Consider the following 22,247-nt stretch of genomic DNA (forward strand, 5'->3'; position numbering starts at 1 on the left):
TTGAAAAAGAGGCATCTATAGTACAACGGAGCATGCAAGGGTTTTCCAGGGCTTGTAGGGCTCATTCACCCTGCAGGCCTAGCAGGCCCAGGCAGTTGGGCCAGCTATGTTGGTAAACCCTGTCAATGCAGGCAAGATGGAAAACCTGAGATTCCCTGTTTACCCAAAGTTTATATAGCTATAGGCCCTGCAAATATTTTTTGGGGAAAGGGGTTCCATGGGTCTGACAGATCCAATGAAATCTCTGACGAAACAAATCAGCTGCACCCTTTATAGTTCATTCAAGCATTACATATTGTACATGGATGGCAACATTATTAAGGAATGTAATGCACACAACAATATTATGGGATTGCTAATATACAGCCCCAGGATAATAGTCACAAACAGAAAACGAATGTTGCCACCAAAAGAGTGAAGGTGTACTCACCTAATTGTGCTTGCAGAGGTTGAGCTTTGGGTTTTTGGTTCTGCCTCTCGACTATCATAACTACTGTGTGTCATAACTACTGTGCCATTGAAGAGGTGGTGTAAATAATATAATTATACTAATATATAGATATCAGACATTCAATATTAAATTCATTAATAGATACTCAAAGTGCAGTAATTTACAAACCTGTTGTTGTTTCTCACTAAGAATTTTCCAAAGTCTTGGGAAGAAATGAAGCCACACCCACTCTGCTAAACTAGTGTCCATATGGCACAGTTCCGACATTGCTGACAGGAATTGTGAGTTGCATACCTCCTTCACGCCTTCCATGAACTTTGCCTAGAATACAAACTTACATGTAATGCAAGCAACAAAAAATGTGAAAATATCAAAGCCTTTTAATGTTTACAATTATAAATGATATTCGTGGCTGTTGAGAGTACAAAGTGCTAATAATGTACAGAAACACACTGATGTTTTGCCTGCGTGGGCTTCTTACAGATGATGTCTATGTTCTTGGTGTTTCTCTACATGGTAACATTATAGTTGGATTTATTTAAATAACAAAATCGGAATCAAATGCTGATGTTGGATGTTTTCACGCATACAGCACCTGCAAGTGTTGGAACTGATGAAATATTACTAGAAGAGAATTCATAATATATGAGTGGGTGATGACAGAAAACCATCAGCTAACCAGAGAACCTTAATCCCTGAACTACGCTCACAGAAACATCTCGGTTGATAGGTCAGATTATCTTGAGATGATTTCGGGGCTTAGCGTCCCCGGTCCTTGAACAGGCTTCTTTTTTGTTACACAACCCCCAGGAAGCACCCCGTATCAGCTGTCTAACTGCTACGGGCTTCTACCTATTACTATTTCCCTATTTAAATAAGTGCCTATTTACTGCTAGGTAATAGGGGTATCAGGGTGAAACAAACTCTACCCATTTGTTTCTGCCTCCACCGGAGAACGAACCCAATACTGTACCTCAGGACAGCGGATTCGAAGCGCTGTCCACTCAGCTGTCAGAACCTGCGGAAAACTCCCCGGGTTCGGACACCTAGCAAACAGCGCCTGAAACCAAGGCTGGGCCGGCCACCACGGGGAATCACAAGGACAAGGATGAGTCTCTTGCAATAAGACTCCAACTGAGCCAGAATCCGAAGTAACCGCTGGACTAGGGGAAAGAGGTACAGGTAACCCCACCTCAACCAGTCCTGCCAAAAAGTGTCCAAAGCAACGGCTCCACATGAATCGAGAGAGGCCGAGACCACACAAATGAAGAGGTCCCCCCCTCTGGGTGCCTGTATATCCGGCAGAGCCAACTGAGGGAGGCGGCATTGACCGTTCATTCCGTGGACAGGGGAATGAACCATGATAGGCCGTCCACCAGGATGTTGGACACTCCCCAGATGTGAACCTCACGGAAACCTAAACTCTTGAGAATCCAGCAGACGAGTCATTCGAAGTGACCAGCTGCAAAGAGCCAAGGACCGAAGAGAACCCTTGCAGTTCAGACAATGAACCACCGAGCAGTCCAAATGGAGCCTGATCGTAGAGTCCCGAATCCATCGCAGTGAAACCTACACCACCTCAAACTCCCACACTGTGCTGTAAGCCCGATGGAAGGATGGAGCCCACTGCCCCTAGCAGGCACTGGTCACAAAACCCAAGCTGAGAGACGAGGCATTCGTGAACACATCGTGCAGGGCTCAGGGAGGCACCAAGGAAGTGAACCCCGAAAAACACGAAGAGGAAACCGGCGATGCAGCAATCGATGCAAGGCCCACCAGGAATGAGCCTAGGATTCGTGAGAGGGTGGAAGGGACGTCCCAAAAAGGAACCAGAACAGACGCCGAAGCCAGACCCGACCCAGTGGGTAAACTAGAACGGCAAAGTTTAGACTCCCACACAACTGCTTGAACAACCACCAAGTGAGCCTGGACCCACCCAGAAACAGTTGAAGGCAGGATTGCACGCGCAGCAACGTTACAGGAAGGAGAGACACTGAAGAGGTCCGAGAGTCCCAAACGAGGCCCAGCCACGTCCGAACCTGGGACTGAACCACAGATGGGACTTCCTCCAATTCACCAGGAACCCGAATCCGGTGAGCTGGGAAAGAACCACACCCCTGGCGAGCAGACACGCTGGGAACCCAAACCAACCAGTCTTCAAGGTAGGGCAGAACTCGAACTCCTAGCAGACGCAGACGGGTCACCATGACCCGGGTAAGATGCGTGAAAAAGCAAGGTGCCAGTTTCAAGCCAAAAGGAAGGCAATGAAACCAGTAAGCACGTCGCCCCACCATAAAACCTAACCAGTCCCTGAACCCCAAATGAATCAGGACATGCCAATACGCGCCCCAAAGGTCTAGACACGCCATCCAACACCCCGACTCCAAAGCAGCTGGACCAGGGACAGAGTGTTCATTCGTAAAGAGGGGGCAAGGAATCCAGCGGTTCAGACAGGACAAGTCCAGAATGAACCGATGGTCTGCACAGTCCCGTTTCAGCACTGGAAACAAGCGAGAAATGCACTTGAGGGATGAAGTTGGTTGGTCCTTGGCTCTTTGGGGCTGGTAGCTCCAGGTGATTTGTTAGCTGAGTTCTCGGAGTTTGGCTCTCCTGGCGGTTCACGTTCAGGGGTGTCAAACGTCCTGGCGGATAGCCTGTCTCAGTTCATTCCTCTATCCATGGAACGGACGGTCGACACAGACTCGTTCAGTTGGCTTTGCCAGACGTACGGGCACCTAGAGGTGGACCTCTTCGCATCGACTTGGTCGAGACATCTTCCTGTATATGTGGTGCCCTTCCCAAACTGCAAAGCCATCAGGGTCGATGCTTTTCAGCTGGACTAGTCGAGTTGGGGTTACCTGTACCTCTTCCCACCGGTTCGGTTATTGCTCTGGTTCCTGGTTAGCTTAAGAGAGACTTACCAGGGATGTAGTCCTGTTGGCTTTTTGGTGGCCGGTCCAGCCGTGGTTCAGGCGCTTCTTGCTCGATGTCCAAACCCGAGAGTCTTCCAGCAGCGGCTCCTCCTTCAGCAGATTGGCCATTCCGGAACGTAGGGGGTTTGATCTTCTCTGCTTCTCGCGTGTGGTCTTTTTGATGTGGGTTTATCACCACTTGTATGGGTATCAGGTGGCTTAGTTGGTGTCCCACCTGCAAATTTCGTCTCGATGGCAGTATGAAATTTCCGGGGGGTCTATTCGGCACTTGTCTCTTCGTAGATTGCCTTCGATTTCTGGCAGGGTTGTTTTGCCCTTTCTCTCTTGGTTGTTTCAGAACCGTCTTCTTATGCCAGATACTGTTGCCTCGTTTTGGATAGTGCTGGTGGAGCCACTGCAGCTTGCATTTGGGGTGGATGTCACTTCTGCTCCGTTCTGCAAGCTTTCTTGGGCGTTGTTTTCACCTCCGGCCTGCTCATGTGATGCCTGAGCTGTCCTGGTCGTAGCATTGGGTGCTCTCTTCTCCCTTCTCCTCAGGTGCTGGCTCCCTCGGTTCAGGACTGTGTTTCTACGGCTCTTTTCTTGTTGGCATTAGCCTGTGGGGGTTGGGTCGGAGAGTTTCTTGCTCTCCTCCGGTGCAGGGGTTTCTGCTCTTTTCGGTCCTGGTGGTCTTTTCTTCGTTGGCAGCCATCTCCTCCTTTTCTGGCGAAGAATGAGTCTGCTGCTTTTTTTGCGCGTTACGGCCTCTGTGGCAGAGATCGCGCTTTGGGTTGACCCAGTTTCCCTTCTTTCCTATTCCAGAGCGTGGGTCTCCAAGGTTGTCCGCAGGATTATTCGGTCCAGCCAGCCTGCGGTCTTTCCCTGTGCCCACGCTGTTCGTAAGTTCGGCATTCGACTGCTGTTTTGGTAATTTCCTGGCCTATCTTTTGGGCACAGGGCTATTGGAGGTCAAACAGGGTCCTGGCTGCACGTTACCTTGTTAATGTTCTTAGTCCTTCTCGAGCATGTATAGCCTTGGGTTGCAGGTTGCAGCCTGTTGTCTCGACTTTGAGTTGAGGAGCGAGTGATGACCGCCTCCCAGGTGAGTCCCTTTTCTTCTTATCTCTGGTCAGGTAGCTACGGGAAGCCAAAGGGGCTCTCCACAGAAAACTTGCGTTGAATGTAATGAAATGCCATTTTCTGGGTGAGACCCGGAGGCTCCCCAGCATCCCTCCCTCCAGTCGGCGTTTTTTCGCATTTTTGATATCCAGCTTCTGAATTGAAAAGAGTTGCCGGCGTGGAGGTCTGGGACTCCCCGTCCCCCTCCCGGGGAGGGGGAGGTTGCACAGACGGATGCGCGGCGGTTCTGGTGACGTCATATTTGTTTCCGTGTTTTTGATTGGGGAGTTCTGTTTGCTAGTTCCGCTTTCAGTTTGCAATTTTTGACCAGCAGTAGTTTGTTTTGAAATTCCTATCTTTCTGAGTGCCTGACCTGTTAGATGGCAGACAAAGACTGCTTCCAATTACACGAGGGTGTCTTTAGGTCATTGCTCCTCGTGCTTCTTTTGAGGGGGCCAGGTTCTGGCTCTGGTCCCCGATAGGCTTAGAACTCCTTCGATTAACTGTTGCCCTGGTCTAATATATACACATCAGCCCGGTATAGCTCCGGAGAGCCGAAGAGGATCGACCAGGCCTCCTCGTTGCTGGACTGGTCAACCAGGCTGCTGGACGCAGCTGCTCGCAGCCTGATGTATGAATCACAGCCTGGTTGGTCAGGTATCCTTTGGAGGTGCTGTGATGGGTTGGCCAGTTATGCCCCTTATGTGTAGTGGAAGTGTGTTGAACAGTCTCGGGCCTCTGATGTTGATAGAGGTCTCTCTCAGATTACCTTTTGCACCTCTGCTTTTCAACTGGGGTATTCTGCACATCCTGCCATACCATCTGGTCTCATGTGATGTTATTTCTGTGTGCAGGTTTGGGACCAGCCCCTCTATTATTTTCCACATGTAAATTATTATGTATCTCTCCCACCTGCACTCAAGAGAATACAGATTTAGGCTCTTTAGTTGGTTCCAGTAGTTTAGATGTTTTCCAGTAGTTTTAGATGTTTTCTGAGTGGATTTTAGCAGTAAAGGATCTCTGCATGCTCTCCAGGTAAGCAATTTCTCCAGCTTTAAAAGGGGTTGTCATTGTGCAGCAGTACTCCACTCTAGAAAGCACTAACATCTCGAAAAGTATCATCATCGGTAGAGCATCTCTAGTGTGAAAGGTTCTTGTTATCCAACCCGCAGCCCAGTCTTCGACCAGGCCTCCTTTTTGTTACACATCCCCAGAAAGCAGCCCGTAGTAGCTGAAAGCAGCCCGTAGTAGCTGTCTAACTACCAGGTACAGTACCTTTTTACTGCTAGGTGAACAGAGGCATCAAGGTGAAAGAAACTCTGCCCATTTGTTTCCGCCTCTACCGGGGATCAAACCCGGAACCTCAGGACTACAAATCCTGAGCGCTCTCCACTCAGCTGTCAGGGTCTCCATTACTACAGGGACGTTTCCCGAACGTTTCAACAATAAATCTCACCCCGAGGGCACCAAGGCTAGGATTGAACAGGGTCCAAGCGCCCCAAGCCGACTGCCCGCCCCCCAGCCCCAGAAGCCTCAAATCTAGGCTTTGGGGCAGAGCCGTCCTCCACGCCCCGCCATTAGTCTGAAGCCCCAGACTAATATAGCTAATATCAGTCAGATACCTCCAGAGACCAGACGGGACTCCCACAGAAAATAACTAGAAAGCAGTAAAAAATTAAGTAAAAATATATTCGTGGTAACTCCAGAGTCTTGAATCACCCGCGCGACCGCCTCTGGGAGCTTCCTGCACTTCCTGAACACGTCTTGATGACATCACATTGCAACATCTCTACGTCACCACAGCCAAAGTAAGTAGTTTTATATATACTTGTTTACATGTACATGTTCAGGGAAGGGATTTTAACAATTTACAATGAAAAGATTTTTGGGGAACACTTCAATTTCTGCTCACCACCAGAATGTCACAATAAAAGCTGCACAGCATGAAGGTTAATACAAATGTAAAAGACAAATATAGCTCATAATCCCATTCCAAAATGGATCTCTGAGTTATTACTAACATGCAATACATACTGTGGTCAGTATAACACAGTAAGTCATTCTCAAAAACTTTTCCTAACTCAATGAATCAACTCGACTGACCTGTCTGGACAGTAGTAGGTGTAAGTTCGCCTTAGGATTTACTTGAAGTTTAACACTGCCATCAATGGACTGGGAGCCGTCTGCTGGTACTGAAGAGAGTTCAATGTCAATCTCATCCTGTAAAAGAAGATACAAATATCCATGAACCAAAATCCACAACACAGGTAGTTCCAGGAAACATTAAAACCCATTTCAAATTCATTCTCCTATGTATTTTTTTTTTTTAAATAATCTTCATTTTTTAAATGAAAACTTAACCCTCAGGCCAATATTCTGTACATATTCCCTCGTGCATGGATATAATAATAATAAAAAAAAAAAAAAACATTGAATGTAATGAAACGCCATTTTCTGGGTGAGCCCCGGAGGGTCCCCAGAGCTTACTATTACTAGGCTGATATGCTAATGTCAGACTGTGGCATCAGTCATGTGTCTCCATACACATAGCCATGTGTGTATGGAGTTCTATGGGCCTACTGGGGACCACGAGCCAGAACCTGGCCACCCTCTAGAGAGGCAAGGAGAGCAATGGCCTATAGAAACCCTGTGTGATTGGAAGCATTCTATGTCTGTCATCGACCGGGTTAGGCACCTCAGAAAGGTAGGCGTCCCAAAACAAACCCCGAACTCCCCCGCAGGGAAAGAAGCCTGCCCTGCCAGCCCTGAATCCCCCTAGGGGGGAGGGGCCCACCCAGGCCCACCCAACGCCACCGGAGGCTGTGCGAAAAAACCGGAAACGCCCACAAATCGTGGGACCAGGTGTGAGTGAACAGCACAAGCCTCCGCCCCATCGCCCTGTCAATGGGGCGAACCGCAAAAGGGCCGGCGCCCCTTATGAGACCCAGAACCTCGCACAGAGCGAACACCGCGCCGACCAGACGAGTCGGGTCCGTAGGAGGAACCGAACCCGAAACCTGACACCAGTGGCCTACCACGACAAGAGGAACCCCAAGCCTTGGCACGACCCTTCCGGGAAGGTCCACCACAGGAACCCCGGAGAATCAGCAAGTACGACATAAGACGGCAAGAAGCCGAAGCAGCCTGAATATACTGCTCAATGGCGGCAGCCTCAAACTAGAGAGGACAAAAAGGGGAAGACATCCTAAGAGCCAAGGCGCAAGCGGATTCCACAGAGGAGGGAAGCACCATCTGCCGACACGCGAGCCGGGAAGCATAAAACATCCCGCAAGATCGGCGCAAAAAGCTTCGGCAAGGCAGCCGACGAGCAAGCTACCAAAGCCAAGGCGCCAGATCCAGGAACAGCCCCAAGCGCCCCCACATCCTCCGTGAGCCAGTCGGACTTCTAACACAACCTAGGCAGGCCTAATGAGAAGCTAGGCAGGCCTAATGGGAAACTAGATAGACCTCCTCCACCAAACCCATGCGAACTCGTTAAAATTGAAAAAAAAAAAAAAACAGAAACAACACACACAAAACAACTGGCCACCATAGAGAATTGTTGACCGCCACTAGTAAAAGCTGCGCCAGCCACAGTGCGCACCACCCAGCAAAACCAACTCCCTATCCGGGCCAAGACGGAAAACCCAAGGCCCCTGACATACCCCAAGAGTGAGAACAGTGCCAAGCACTGAAGCCCTCAAACGGAAATGAGACTCGAATGCCTCAGGAAAGATAAGCCTAAAACCCAAGGAAAGTTCTTACAGAGCACCAAGGGAAGATCACCGTAGGCACATGCAGCCCCCGAGTGCCAAGAACACCTGGCCACCACACCACACGCTGCTGGTACAGCCTTACAGGGCAAAATCCAGCACAGGAAAGCGAGGCCAGAGGTGACGTCTGACCACCAGGCACATCAATCAAGAGCTGAAAGGGTGAGCCATCGGCACGCCTGAGCGGTCTCCCATGCCCCCCTTTTGGGAGAGGGGAATGGGTTAACAAGTGGGCATGCTAGTTGGATTACGATTTGCTGGTTATTTTTTTTTTTGGGGGGGGGGGGGGGGGGGGAGGAGTTCTTTGGCTCTGTTCGGATATAGGTTGCAATTTTTACGAGGTGAAGGTTTGTATTGTTTCGCGTATATTTCTGGGTGCCCTTCCCGGCCCTGCTTGATGGGGTTCTGGGAGTTCTTTTACTCCCCTAGCCTGGCCCAAGCCCAGGCTTGACTTGTGAGGGTTTGGTCCACCAGGCTGTTGCTTGGAGCGGCCCGCAGGCCCACATACCATCACAGCCCGGTTGATCCGGCACTCCTTGATGAAAACAATCTAGTTTTCTCTTGAAGATGTCCACGGTTGTTCTGGCAATATTTCTGATGCTCGCTGGTAGGATGTTGAACAACTGTGGACTTCTGATGTTTATACAGTGTTCTCTGATTGTGCCTATGGCACCTCTGCTCTTCACTGGTTCTATTCTGCATTTTCTTCCATATTGTTCACTCCACTACGTTGTTATTTTACAGTGTAGATTTGGGACCTGTCCCTCCAGTATTTTCCATGTGTATACTATTTGGTATCTTTCTCGCGTCCTTTCTAGTGAGTACATTTGGAGAGCTTTGAGACGATCCCAATACTTTAGGTGCTTTATCTCGTCTATGCGTGCCATATATGTTCTCTGTATTTCCTCTATTTCAGCAATCTCTCCTGCTCTGAAGGGGGAAGTGAGTACTGAGCAGTACTCAAGACGGGACAACACAAGTGATTTGAAGAGTACAACCATTGTGATGGGATCTCTGGACTTGAAGGTTCTCGAAATCCATCCTATCATTTTTCTGGCTGACGCAATACTTGCTTTGTTATGCTCCATACAGATTAGGTCGTCGGACATCATTGTTCCCAAATCCTTGACATGCTGTTTTCCTACTATGGGCAGATTCGATTGTGTTTCGTACCCTGTATTATGTTTCAGATCCTCATTTTTGCAGTATCTGAGTACCTGGAATTTATCACCATTAAATATATGTTATTTTCTGCTGCCCAATCGAAAACTTTGTTAATGTCTGTTTGTGGTTTTTCAATATCTTCAGCAGAGGTAATTTTCATGTTGATTTTTGTATCATCTGCAAAAGATGACATGAAGCTGTGACTTGTATTTTTGTCTATATCTGATATGAGAATAAGGAACAGCAGTGGTGCAAGGACTATACCTTGAGGTACAGAGCTTTTAACTGCACTCGGACTCGATTTTACTTGATTGACTGTTACTCTTTGTGTTCTGTTCAACAGGAAATTGAGTATCCAGCATCCTACTTTACCAGTTAGACCCACTGACCTCATTTTGTGTGCAATCACTCCATGGTCACATTTGTCGAATGCTTTTGCAAAGTCTGTGTATACATCATCTGCATTCTGTTTTTCTTCTAATGCCTCAGTGATTTTGTCATAATGGTCAAGTAGCTGTGAGAGGCATGATCTTCCTGCTCTAAATCCATGTTGGCCTGGATTGTGGAGGTCATTGGTTTCCATGAATCTAGTGACCTGAATCCTGATCACTCTCTCAAATACTTTTATTATATGGGACATTAGTGCAACTGGTCTATAATTCTTTGCCAATGCTTTGCTACCACCCTTGTGCAGAGGGGCAATGTCTGCTGCTTTCAGTGCATCTGGTATCTCCCCTGTGTCCAAGCTCTTCCTCCACGATGGTAGGATGGTCGATGGCAGGAATGACAAACTCTAAATATAGAGTGCTCATATGACCATTACTCCCTGCGTCTCTCTGAGAGGACCAGGTACTGGCTCGTGGTCTCTGTAAGGGCACAGAACTCCCGTGACTGATGACCCGAAACTAATATAGCACATATTAACGATGATAGAGTTACAAGATACGAGCTAGATGGTGTTGAGATTGCAAAGTCAGATTGCAAAAGGGATCTGGAAGTTATGATTAGTAAAAATTTAAAACCAAAAAAATCAATGCATAAATATCTGTAATAAGGCAAATTGGACACTGGGATTTATTTATCGAAATACAGTGGTACCTCGCATAACGAATTTAATCCGTTCCATGTTCGTCATGTGAAACGGACGTCATACAAAACGAGTGTCCCCCATGTAACCAGTGTGATGCACTGTGTTTATTGTGAAATTTCCCTAGTGTGCATGACATCAAATGTTCCCCAAAATATAATTTTTCTTTGTAAAATGATAAATTACCGTCCCTGAACATGTCTATGTAAAAATAATTACCAAATTCCACTTACTTTGGCTGTGAGGGCGTGGACAAGGTGCGCTGTGACGTCATCAGGGGCTGGTCGCCCATGTGTGAAGCTCCCAGACACGGTCGCGCAGGCCATTCAAGCACCGCGTGTTGCCACAAATATATTTTCAAATATTTTTTCTATGCATTTCCAATGCGGTTTTATTTGTTTCTTTTATCGTATATGATGCATATTTGTGACCTTTACAATATGAATACAGTAGAATGTTCATAATTTTCCATGAAACTGTGATACATGTGTCAGTAATGTGTCCACAATAAATGTTTATTGTCACAATATTACATGGTAAAAATTCACTAATATTACAATATGTACAGTTTCACATACTATTTACACAGTAACACACTGTATTACACACTCAGTACTTTGGAGGTGCATAATAGTCAACAAAGTAGTCCATGGTACACAGCGCGACTTTGCTCTCCTTGCACCAGCTACAGATAGATTTTTGTTTCCTGTTTCATCGTTCTGTGTGCTTGCAAATAACGCACTCGTGTGCACCCTTGGCTTTAGTACTTGTAGGTGGTATGTAGCCAAGCTTGTAAAGCATAAAGTAGTATTAAAACGATTATAGGAAAAGCTCAATTTGTAAGGTAGTCTTGAAAAGATCACTTTGTAAGGTCCCACACAGGAAGAGATTCAGCTAGCCTCAAAGAGTGTCCATCAGTCAGAAAGAGATTCAGCTAGCCTCAAAGAGTGTCCATCAGTCAGGAAAAGATTCAGGTATTCTTGAAAATATCAATGAACACCACTACCATGGAAGCCGCTAACACTGTTCATCTATGCTACTTGTATCAGATGCATCATCACTGAACGCAGAAAACGATTCATCTATGTATCATCTATATACATTAGAGATGGCAAGGGTGGGGCTCAGAGCTACACCTGGATACGCTCGCTGTATCATCCTCATAGGTGCTGTATCACTGGCATCCGACTGTTGTGTTAAGCCCTTATTGCGCCTAGCTTCACCAATGTTATGACCCTTATGTTCTTCAAACAATAGGGTCTGAATTGCACCGACTGAGCAGTCTTTCAACACCGTGTGGGACAGGTGTTTGAGAGCCAGAGGCACGTGTGCCACAAATGGTTGCTCACGCACTACTAACCCAGCCAGCAGCCCTTGTCTTTCATATTCGTTATAGCAAAAGGTTCGTTCACTGTTTGTTGGGTAGGCTGATCCATTATGACAATCTTTCTTTGTTTCAAATGTGTTCCATTTGTTTTGTATTTGTCACTTACGTCTCAATAATGGAGCAGCCTACCCGACAAACACTGAACGAACCTTTATGACATTTGTCCATTTTTCAAATTGTTTCAACAGTTTTTTTTTTTTTTTTTTTTTTTTTAAGAAACATGGAGCAGCCGACCTGTAGACCACCGAACGAACCTTTTTGACATTTGTACTGGTTTTCAAAATTCTTCATTTTTTTTTATTATTTACGTTTTTTGTATGTAAGAAACATGGAGCAGCCTACCTGCCGACCACCAAACGAACCTTTTGCTATAAGACAAATGAAAAATAAATATTGAACACATTTGAAGAAAGGAAAATGTCATAATGGTTTATTCAGTGTATGTAAGGTAGACTTCTCCATTATTGAGACATAAATGACAAATAAAAAACAAATGGAACACATTTGAAACAAAGAAAGATTGTTATAATGGAGCAGCCTACCTGCCGAACACCAAACGAACTTTTTTGACATTTGTTGTATATCAGACATTTCATTTCTTTTTTCCTACAAAAACTTCAATGCTTTGCAACATCTCAGTAGTCACCCTTTTATATCCGAGCATCATTAGCATCTTTAAACAAGAACAACATAATTTATGTGCATCGTCGGAGGCGTCTAAGAATGTGCAAGAAGCAGCGCGACCCCACCATGTGGTGTTGACGTTACTTAAACCAGCGTTCGTCATACGGGATGATTTGACGCCGATCGGGCCGTTCGTTACCCAAAATATTCGTCTTTTGGGGCAATCGTTATGCGAGGTACCACTGTATTAGTAATAAGACACCTGGTATTGTTCTTTAGCTATATCTTGCTCTGGTTAGGCCCCATTTAGATTATGCAGTTTAGCTTTGGTCGCCATACTATAGAAAGGATATAAATTAACAAGAATGCATCCAGCGTAGGATGACAAGTTAATTCCGCAAATTAGAAACGTATCATATGAATTAAGACTGACAGAGCTCAAATTACATTCTCTAGAAAGTCAAAGAATTATAGGTGACATGATAAGAGGTGTACAAGTGGATGAATGGACATAACAAAGGAGATATTGTTATGCAGAAACTGCTTGACAACAGTCTCCATAAATTGGAACAGACAATATGGCGACAAAAACCGAAGAGCCAGGGCCCAAGCGAATTCCAAAGAGCGAGCATAGCCTCCTGGCACGTGAGGCGAGAAGCAAAGAACAGAGACACTGCCTCCTCAAGATTGGTGCAAACAGCTTCAGCACTGCGGCTGATGCCCTAGCCACCGTAGCTAGCGCCCCAGATGAAGGCCCAGCACTCAACGCCTCCACATCATTCTCAAGCCAGTCCAAGGACAGCTCAAGAAGGAAAAAGAAACGCAAGACTGAAGCCAAATGCCCATGGGCGAGCAAGTCCTCAGCAACCAAAGACGCCGAAAGGGAGGGAACCTGCACGTGTAGCTGCATGTGGGCAACATCCCGAGGAAGCACAGGAGCGAACAAGCATGCATTAACCCTTAGGCTGCACTATACTTGCATAGGCGTTGGGAGTAACTGTCACAGAATTGCGCACATCATACATAGGCGACTGAGGGTACCACACACGATTTAAATGTCCCGCAGCTAAACGAAGTTCACATCAGCTTCCTCTGTGCTCATGTAAACAGATGCCATTTAAAAAGAACACAGTGTTGAATGTGTTATGGTAATCTCCTGCTTAGGCAGTAGATCCTGCCTGTTCCCTCTACTGCCTATTCACCAGGGTATCAGCATGCTTCAACAACGACGACAACAGCAATTCGTGCTCAAACGTATTGGGTGTCTAGACAGACCCCCTCCTCTCTCCCCCTTATAGTACCCGAGACACCTGGACACCTGCTGTCTGGGCAGGAGCCCAGACGCCACTCGCTAACTGCTTGTTTAACTGCCAGCCGATGGTTACCTACAAGATTCGCGCCATCTCTGAAGACATTCACCCATATACATACAGCTCGCCGGCGTCCAATCACCACAATACACTTCATGCTCTCAGCTGTAACATCTACTCTCGCCTCCCCAGGAGACAGTAGATGCTTACAAATTTTGTATAGTCATTTGCACCCATTTTTGATTAATGTAAAAACTCACCTGTATTTATATTTCTTTTTGATCTTGTGTAAAAGCTAAGTGTTTGGGGGTCTTGTTTTTCATTAATTATTACTTATTATTTTTTGAGTTATTAAAGTCTTTTTTGTTATATTAAATGTTAGAAGTTTTTATTATCTTTGCTTTTACTCGCAGCTCTCGCACCGCAGAGGACACAAGCAGTTTTTTCTTTGTTTCACTTTTTTTTATTACTGTGCGATAAGCACAACACCAGACAGAATTGTCACTGCTCTCTTACAGATTTTCGTTACAAATGTAATGAAATGCCATTTTCTTTGCGAGTCCCGGAGGCTCCCCGGAGCTATCCAGGCTGATATGTATATCCCTAAACTTTGGCACCAGTCAGTGTGAATGGAGTTCTAGACCTGCCGGGGACCACGGCCAGAACCTGGCCCCCTCAGAGAGGCACGAGGAGCAATGGCCTTTAGAAATTCACATGGGATTTGGAGCATTCTATATCTATCATCGATCGGGACAGGCACCCAGAAGGTAACCACCTCAAAACAAACCCCTATTCTGGTTAAAACGACTAAAATAGACCAACTAGTGGACAGAACTCCCCAAATGAAAACGAGCAAACAAGCATGACATCACACGAGCAGCGCTGTAAGCCCCAGACCCCCATGCCGGTGATCCAACCACCATTCCAGAGGCTGGATGTCAAAAACACACAAAAACCACCGAACGGAGGGAGAGAGGGAGGGAGGGAGGGAGGGTTGCCAGAGAGCCTCCAGGACTCACCCAGAAAATGGCGTTTCATTACATTCAATGCTGGTTTTCTGGGGGAGCCTCTTCGGCTCCCCAGAGCTACTTCACCAAAGACAAAAACAGAGGGACTTACCTGGGAGGCGGTCGGTGCTCACATCTCAACTCAAAGTCGAAACAACATCTAAACTATTGGAACCGACTAAAATGCCTAAATCTGTTTTCTCTTGAGCGCAGGCGGGAGAGATACATAATAATTTACACAAGGAAAATATTAAGAGGGGCTGGTCCCAAACCTGCACACAGAAATAACAGCACATGAGACCAGAAGGCATGGCAGAATGTGCAGAGTACCCCCATTGAAAAGCAGAGGTGCAATAGGTACTCTGAGAGAGAACTCTATCAACATCAGAGGCCTGAGACTGTTCAACACACTTCCATTACACATAAGGGCATAACTGGCCAATCTATGCAGTGTTCAAGAGAGAAATTGATAAACACATCCAAAGAATACCTGATTAACCAGGCTATGATTCATATGTCAGGCTGCGAGCAGCTGCGTCCAACAGCCTGGTTGACCAGTCCACCAACGAGGAGGCCTGATCAAGGACCGGGCTGAGGGGACGCTAAGCCCCGAAATCATCGCAAGGTATATCAGCAACAGGATAACCAAGCAACATGATAACCAAGCAACATACATACCAGCAACATGATAACCAAGCAACTTACACACCAGCAACATGATAACCAAGCAACACACATAACAGCAACATGATAACCAAGCAACTTACACACCAGCAACATGATAACCAAGCAACACACATAACAGCAACATGATAACCAAGCAACTTACACACCAGCAACATGATAACCAAGCAACACACATAACAGCAACATGATAACCAAGCAACATAACAAACCTCCAATGGTAAGCTGATTGTGTGTGTTTTTACCTCCTTGTCTACAGTAGACTCAAGAGCTGTGTCAAGGTCGCTGGCTTCTTCTTTAATGCTAGCAAAGACTGAGAAGTTGGCTCTTTCTGCTGCATCAGCCCAGCTTATTACAGCTGTGACTCCAGGAAGTAGCACATGCTGCGAACTATTCTGTACTGGGGTACCTGAAAAATAAAACATAGTACAGTAGATGCACCTCAAGTAAATGTAAACAGGGATGAGAAGCCAAACAAACTGCAATACACAAATACTGCAAAAAATTTCAATTAACTAATTATGCATTACACTAATTAAACAACAATCAGATATTACTCATCAATCATTAATCAAGATACAAAGTTATAAGGAGAGGAACTTAATTTAACAGCACTAGAAAATGAGAATGACCTGAGATATGATTGCAAATGAACAAGATAACGAGAGCTAGAGATGAGGCGGACAGGGATCCACTTTTCCACACAACAAGGGGCCACAGATGGAAAATATAAACAAATGAGTCAGAGGTGAACAAAAGTATTTATGTAGAGTAACCATGTTAAATGGAATGAACCAGGAGCAGATGAAGTGAAAGACACATTCATCCAAAAAGCTTTAATCCTTAGAGCGTACTTGATCCAGAATGCTGCCAGCCATATCCACAATTTAAAATTGCTTAAACCCAATATTAGTTTTTCCTATCAATAATAGTTTACAATGGAGTATGAGGAGTACTGAAAAAAACTCGAGTTGAATGTAATGAAACTCCATTTTCTGCCCGAGTCCTGGAAGCTCCCGGGAGCTATACAGGCTGATGTGGATATGTACAACTTTCTTGCATCAGTCAATGTGCAAGGAGTTCGTGCCTACCAGGGACCCCATTCTATGTCTGCCATCGATCGCGTTAGGCACCCAGAAAGGTAAGCATCCCAAAACAAACCCTTATTCTGGTTGAAACTACTAAAGAAATTCAAACTTGTGGACAGAACTCCCAAAGAAAAACGAGCAAACGAGCTTGACATCACCACGTGCAGCGCCGCCGTCTGCACAGCTCCCACATCCCTGGGAGGGGGAAGAGCAAGCCCTAGACCCTTGTGCTGGCGATACAACCAACATTACTTAGGCTGGATGTCAAAAACACGCAAAAAACCAGCGTTGAATGTAATGAAACGCCATTTTCTGGGTGAGCCCCGGAGGCTCCTTGGAGCTTATCGGGCTAATGTATGTTATATTAGACCGGAACATTAGCTAAGGAGTTCAGACCTACCAGGGACCAGCGCCAGAACCTGGCCCCTTCAGAGAGGTTTCAGGGAGCAATGGCCCTGGAAAACCCCTTTGTGGTTGGAGTTTTCCTTATCTGCCATCGACCGGGGTTAGGCACCCAGAAAGGTAGGCATAAAAAAACAAACCCCACATGGTAAAAAACTAAAACAAAAAAACGAAGAGAGGTAGAAACTCCCTACAATCACAAGGAAACAAGCAAACATCACACTTTACTGCCACGCCGATTGTCCGCATAGCCCTCCCCGCCCCAAGAGGGGGAAGGGGAAGCCCCGGACCTACCGCGCCGGCTGCCAAGCTTCAGTTCGGAAGCTAAGCTTCAACCAACGCGAAAAAAACTCCGACCGGTGGGAGGGAGGGTTGCCAGGGAGCCTCTGGGGCTCACCCAGAAAATGGCGTTTCATTATATTCAACGTTGGTTTTCTGTGAGGAGCCCCTATGGCTCCCTAGAGCTTCATACCCAAAGAGAAGGAAAAGAAACAGCAAACACGGGAGGCGGCCGCCACAAACTCTGCAACGCGAAGCATGAGACAACAGGCTGCAACCTGCGACCCAAGGCAACAAGAACGAACAGGAGCAGACGCTCATAAAGAATGGGTGGCCAAGAACCTGTGCGACCCTCAAATCCCTGCGCCCGAAATGAGCCCTAGACATCACCAACACAGCAGCAAAAGCTGCAAACGTCAAAACAGCACAGGCGCAAAGACAGAGCACAGGCTGGAAGACTGAAAAAAAACTGCGGACAATCTGGGAGACCTGAGCCCTGAAAACAGGGAACGAGGGGAACCGGATCAACCACAGCGCATCCCCAGACACGGTACGCAGGTAACGGCAAAAAGTGCAACCGGACAACACAGGACGCACCCCTGGCCAAACCAATCAAGCATCAATAACCCAAGAACCTCTCCAGAAAGCAGACGTCTCGACCGTCGCCAGGACGGAGAAAGGCTGCACACGTACAAATCTACCACCAGTACCAAAGAGCAGAAACCTGAACCGAAGGGGCTACGACAAACTGAAGAGAAGATAAGAAGGCACCCTGATCAAGGACCAGGACAGCTCAGGCGACGCATGAGCAGGCCGAAGGTGAAACAAAACATGAGAAAGCGTACGAAACGGGGCAGATGTGACGTCCACCCCGAACACAAAACACGAGAAAGCGTACGAAACGAAGCAGATGTGACGTTCACCCTGAACGCAAGCTGGAGCGGCTCCGCCAGCGCCGCACAAAACGAGGCGACAGTAAAAACATAAAAAAACTGTAGTCCTGAAAACCCAAGAAAGGACAAGACAACTCAATGCGTAAGAGACAACAACCTACGAAGAGCAAGAAAAAGTGCATAGAAACACCAGGAACGTTATACTGTCGCCAAGACGAAGCTCGCAGGTGGGACACCATCAACAAAGCCACCTGAACACCACAGAGATGGTGATACCCACGTCAAAATACCAGACGCGAAGAGCCGAAGAGAAAGCCGAACCAGTCATGTACAGGACCGATCCGACCTGCCGAAAGAGGCGGAGCCGCGGGAAAATGCTCCGGGTTTGGGCACCTATCAAGCAGCGTCTGAAAATAAAGCTGGGCCGGCCACCACGGAACCATAAGGACTGCTCTCGTGGGATGGGCTGCAACCGAGCCACAACCCGAAGCAACAGCTGGACCCGGGAGAAGAGGAACAGGTACCACCACCTCGACCAGTCCTACCGAAAAGCATCCACCGTGAACGCTTTGCAGGTGGGTAAGGGCGCCACATAGAATGGGCAGCGCCTAGACCACGCCGACTCGAAGACGTCCATGGCCAGGAGTCCATACGTCCGACAGAGCCAACAAACCGAGTCGGCGACGACTGGCCAATCCGCGAACAGAGGAATGAACCGAGACAGCTGTCCGCCAGGACGCAGGACACACCCCGGACATGAACCTCATGGTTGGCCAAACCCCGAGAATCCAGCAAACGAGCCACTCTAAGGAACTAACCCCAAACGTCAACACCTAAGAGAAACCCTGTGGTTCTGGCAAGAATCGCCAGAGAACAGTCTGAACGGAGCCGAATTGTAGAGTACCGAGTGACCCAAACCCTCCGAAGCGCAAACCAGACAGCCACGAACTCCCGAACCATGCTGTGAGCCCGACGGACGGACAGACTCCACCATCCCCGGCCGTCCTGGTGAGCACTGGTCATAAAGCCCCAGCCGAGAGATGACCCGTCCGTGAACACATCAAGCGAAGGCTCGGGGAGGTGCCAAGGCACGGAACCCCGAAAACCCCAAAGAGGAAGCTGGTGATGCAGCACCAACACAAGATCCCCGGAGGATCGAACTCAATGATTGCAAGAGGCGGAAGGGGAGTCACCGAAGGAACCAAACACACAACAAAGCCCAACCCGACCCCGCGGGCAGACCAGCACGTCGAAGTTCAGACTCCCGCACAACCGCTCAAGCAACCGTTGAGCAACCCGGGACCCCCTCATGAACAGCCGAAGGCGGGACCACAGCCGCAGTAAAACTTCTGGAGGGAAAGACAAGGAGTGGCCCAATAGCCCTAAACAAGGCCCAGGTCTGAACCCGGGACGGAAACAGATGGAATGGCCTCCAGATCACCAGGAAACCAAACCCAGCGATCTGGAAAGAACCACACCCCTGGCGAGCAGACAAGCGGACCGACTGGGAGTCCACACCAGCCAGTCGTCGAGGTAGGCCAGACACTAAATCTCAAGCAGACTCAGACAGGGCACCAAGATCCGGTAAAGATTCAAAAAAACACCAAGTGCCAATTACAAAATAGGGAAGGCAACAAAAGCAGCAAGCCACCACCAACTGTGCCAGTTCCAGAAAACTGGAGAGGAACGTGCCAAGAATTGACCTGGAGGTCCAGGGCCACCATCCAGGCACCCGGCCCCAACAGAAGCCGGACAGGAGACAACAGTCCTCCAAGGAGGGCATAGAATCCAGGGCGCAGATTGAAGAAGTCCAGAAGAACCGCAGATGCAAAAGGCCCATGACTGCAAAGAGCAGACGGGAACCCCAGAGGGATGGGGTGGATCGACCACGTCCAACGCACCCACTAAGATGACATGGCGAAGCGCAGGGGAAGAAGCCCATCCCGCCAGCTCTGAACCCCCACCCCCACAGGGGGAGAAGCCATCCACCGACACCACCAGAGGCTGGAAGACAACCAAAAGTGCCCACCAACAGCAGGACCATGCGAGAGTCCACGGAGCAAGTTGCTTCCAAAGCTCCCCATCAACAGAGAAGGGAACAGAGCCCCTTCTGAAAGAAAAAGTACACATACACATTACGTATATACACATACATATACATATAAACATACACACAAGGTATGTAACACACACGTGTGTGTATACACATGTGCACATACACACAGCGTACACATGTACATGCGTACACACACACACATACACTTTAAAAGAAAAGTACAAGCCACCGACCAGTGGGCAGAGAGCACCACGCCGGCCAGGCAAAGAAGGCACAAAACTGCATCAAAAGGCCCACCTCGACAACAAAACCTCAAAGTCCCAGCATGACCACAACATGTGCCAAGACCCAAAAAGATCAGTCTGCAAGCCAGGAAGACCCCGGAACTCCAGAAGGCAGAACCGGGTCACACGAGGAAACAAAGCCCCCTGAACCCACAAAGGAGGCCCAAAAGGAAGAAACGTCCGGAACTAAACCAAAGAACCCAAAGGAACTTGGAATCGAACCAGGGGGAGCCCAAACCACTACATTTGCCGGCGGAGGAACACCACAGAGAGGCAAAGCACAGCCCCCAGACAGAACCCCCAGGGAAACAGTCAGAACAGACCGAAAACCGAGGGACAAGGTGTGGGAGCAAACATAACAGCCAGGAACACTGAGCTCAAACCCAAGGGCCGAGACCCAAAATAGATAAAAAGGGAAACCCGGTGTAAAATCAACACTCAAATGTTCCCAGAGGAACAGGAAACGGGCAGAAAACCAGCGTTGAATGTAATGAAACGCCATTTTCTGGGTGAGACCCGGAGGCTCCCTGGAGCTTTACCGGCTGATATGCTAATGTCAGACTTTGGCATCAGTCATGTGTATGGAGTTCTAGGGCCTACCGGGGACCACGAGCCAGAACCTGGCCCCCTCAGAGAGGCGAGGGGAGCAATGGCCTATAGAAACCCCCGTGTAGTTGGAAGCATTCTATGTCTGCCATCGACCGGGTCAAGCATCCAGAAAGATAAGCATTCCAAAACAAACCCCTATTCTGGTGAAAATTGCTACCTAAAGCCGAACTAGTGGATAGAACTCTTCAACAGAAAACAAGGAAACTAGTATGACGTCATACGTCACCGCGCCGCTGTCTGCGCAGCTCCCCCCTCCCCGGGAGGGGGAAGGGGGAGCCCCAGACCTCCCACGCCGGCTATCCACCCATCAGTTCTGAGGCTAGATGTCAAAACACGCGAAAAACGCCGACCGGAGGGAGGGAGGGTTGCCGGGGAGCCTCCGGGTCTCACCCAGAAAATGGCGTTTCATTACATTCAACGCTGGTTTTCTGGGGGGAGCCCCGTCGGCTCCCCGGAGCTAACTACCCACAGAGGAAGGTCAAAGGGACAGAACCGGGAGGCGGACACCACGCACCCCCCAAGGAGGCGAGACAACCGGCAGCAAACGCCAACCCAAGGCGCCACAGCCCCGGAAATCTCGAGAACAACACGAGAACCACGAGCAGCAAGGCCCCTGCACGAACACCAAAAATCCATGCCCGAAAGACCGCAAGGCCACGTCGCCCAGACGGCGGCAAGAGCAGCGAAGCCACGAACGCCACAGGCATGAGGGAAGAACACAGGCAGCTTAGCCGCAAGAACACGGCTGACCACCCGGGACACTATCACCCGCGAACTGGGAAAAACAGAACCGGAGCAACGCAAAACGCGCTCCGGACCCAAACGCCGTGGCATGCAAACAACAGCGGAGGGCCGCCACTGAACACAAACGACACACCCCCGGCCCGACCAACGAAGCACCAACAAACCCTGGACCCCTCCAGAATGCAGTAGCCCCACCCCGCACCAGAAAAGATGGAGACTGCTGCCACCAAACAACCAAAACGCTAAACCCGAAGGAGCAAGAAAACTCAGCGACTCGACCCCCAGAGACAAAGGCCCAAAGGAAAGAGCCGACGAAAAAACACACCGGAACCGAAGGGGCACTACCAACCGAGGAGAAGACAGAGCACGCTGAC

At 48.2% G+C, this 22,247-nt stretch overlaps 1 protein-coding gene across 7 annotated transcripts in view; it reads right to left on the reverse strand.

Moving 5' to 3' along the window:
• Nipped-A (Transcription-associated protein Nipped-A) overlaps nucleotides 1-22,247 on the reverse strand; it is a 331,196-nt gene that overhangs the window by 175,525 nt on the left and 133,424 nt on the right. For 6 of the 7 annotated variants that reach the window (XM_045738328.2, XM_045738341.2, XM_045738372.2 and 3 more), the window contains exons 14-16: nucleotides 15,731-15,927; nucleotides 6,586-6,702; nucleotides 620-772 (exon numbers count right to left, since the gene is read on the reverse strand). In XM_045738328.2, coding sequence (XP_045594284.1) covers nucleotides 620-772; nucleotides 6,586-6,702; nucleotides 15,731-15,927 — 467 coding nt within the window. The remainder of the gene's footprint in view (nucleotides 1-619; nucleotides 773-6,585; nucleotides 6,703-15,730; nucleotides 15,928-22,247) is intronic. The other variant, XM_045738364.2, reaches the window with a different exon arrangement.

Source organism: Procambarus clarkii, chromosome 55 (assembly GCF_040958095.1).
Source record: "Procambarus clarkii isolate CNS0578487 chromosome 55, FALCON_Pclarkii_2.0, whole genome shotgun sequence".
In the NCBI taxonomy this organism is placed as follows: Eukaryota; Metazoa; Arthropoda; class Malacostraca; order Decapoda; family Cambaridae; genus Procambarus; species Procambarus clarkii.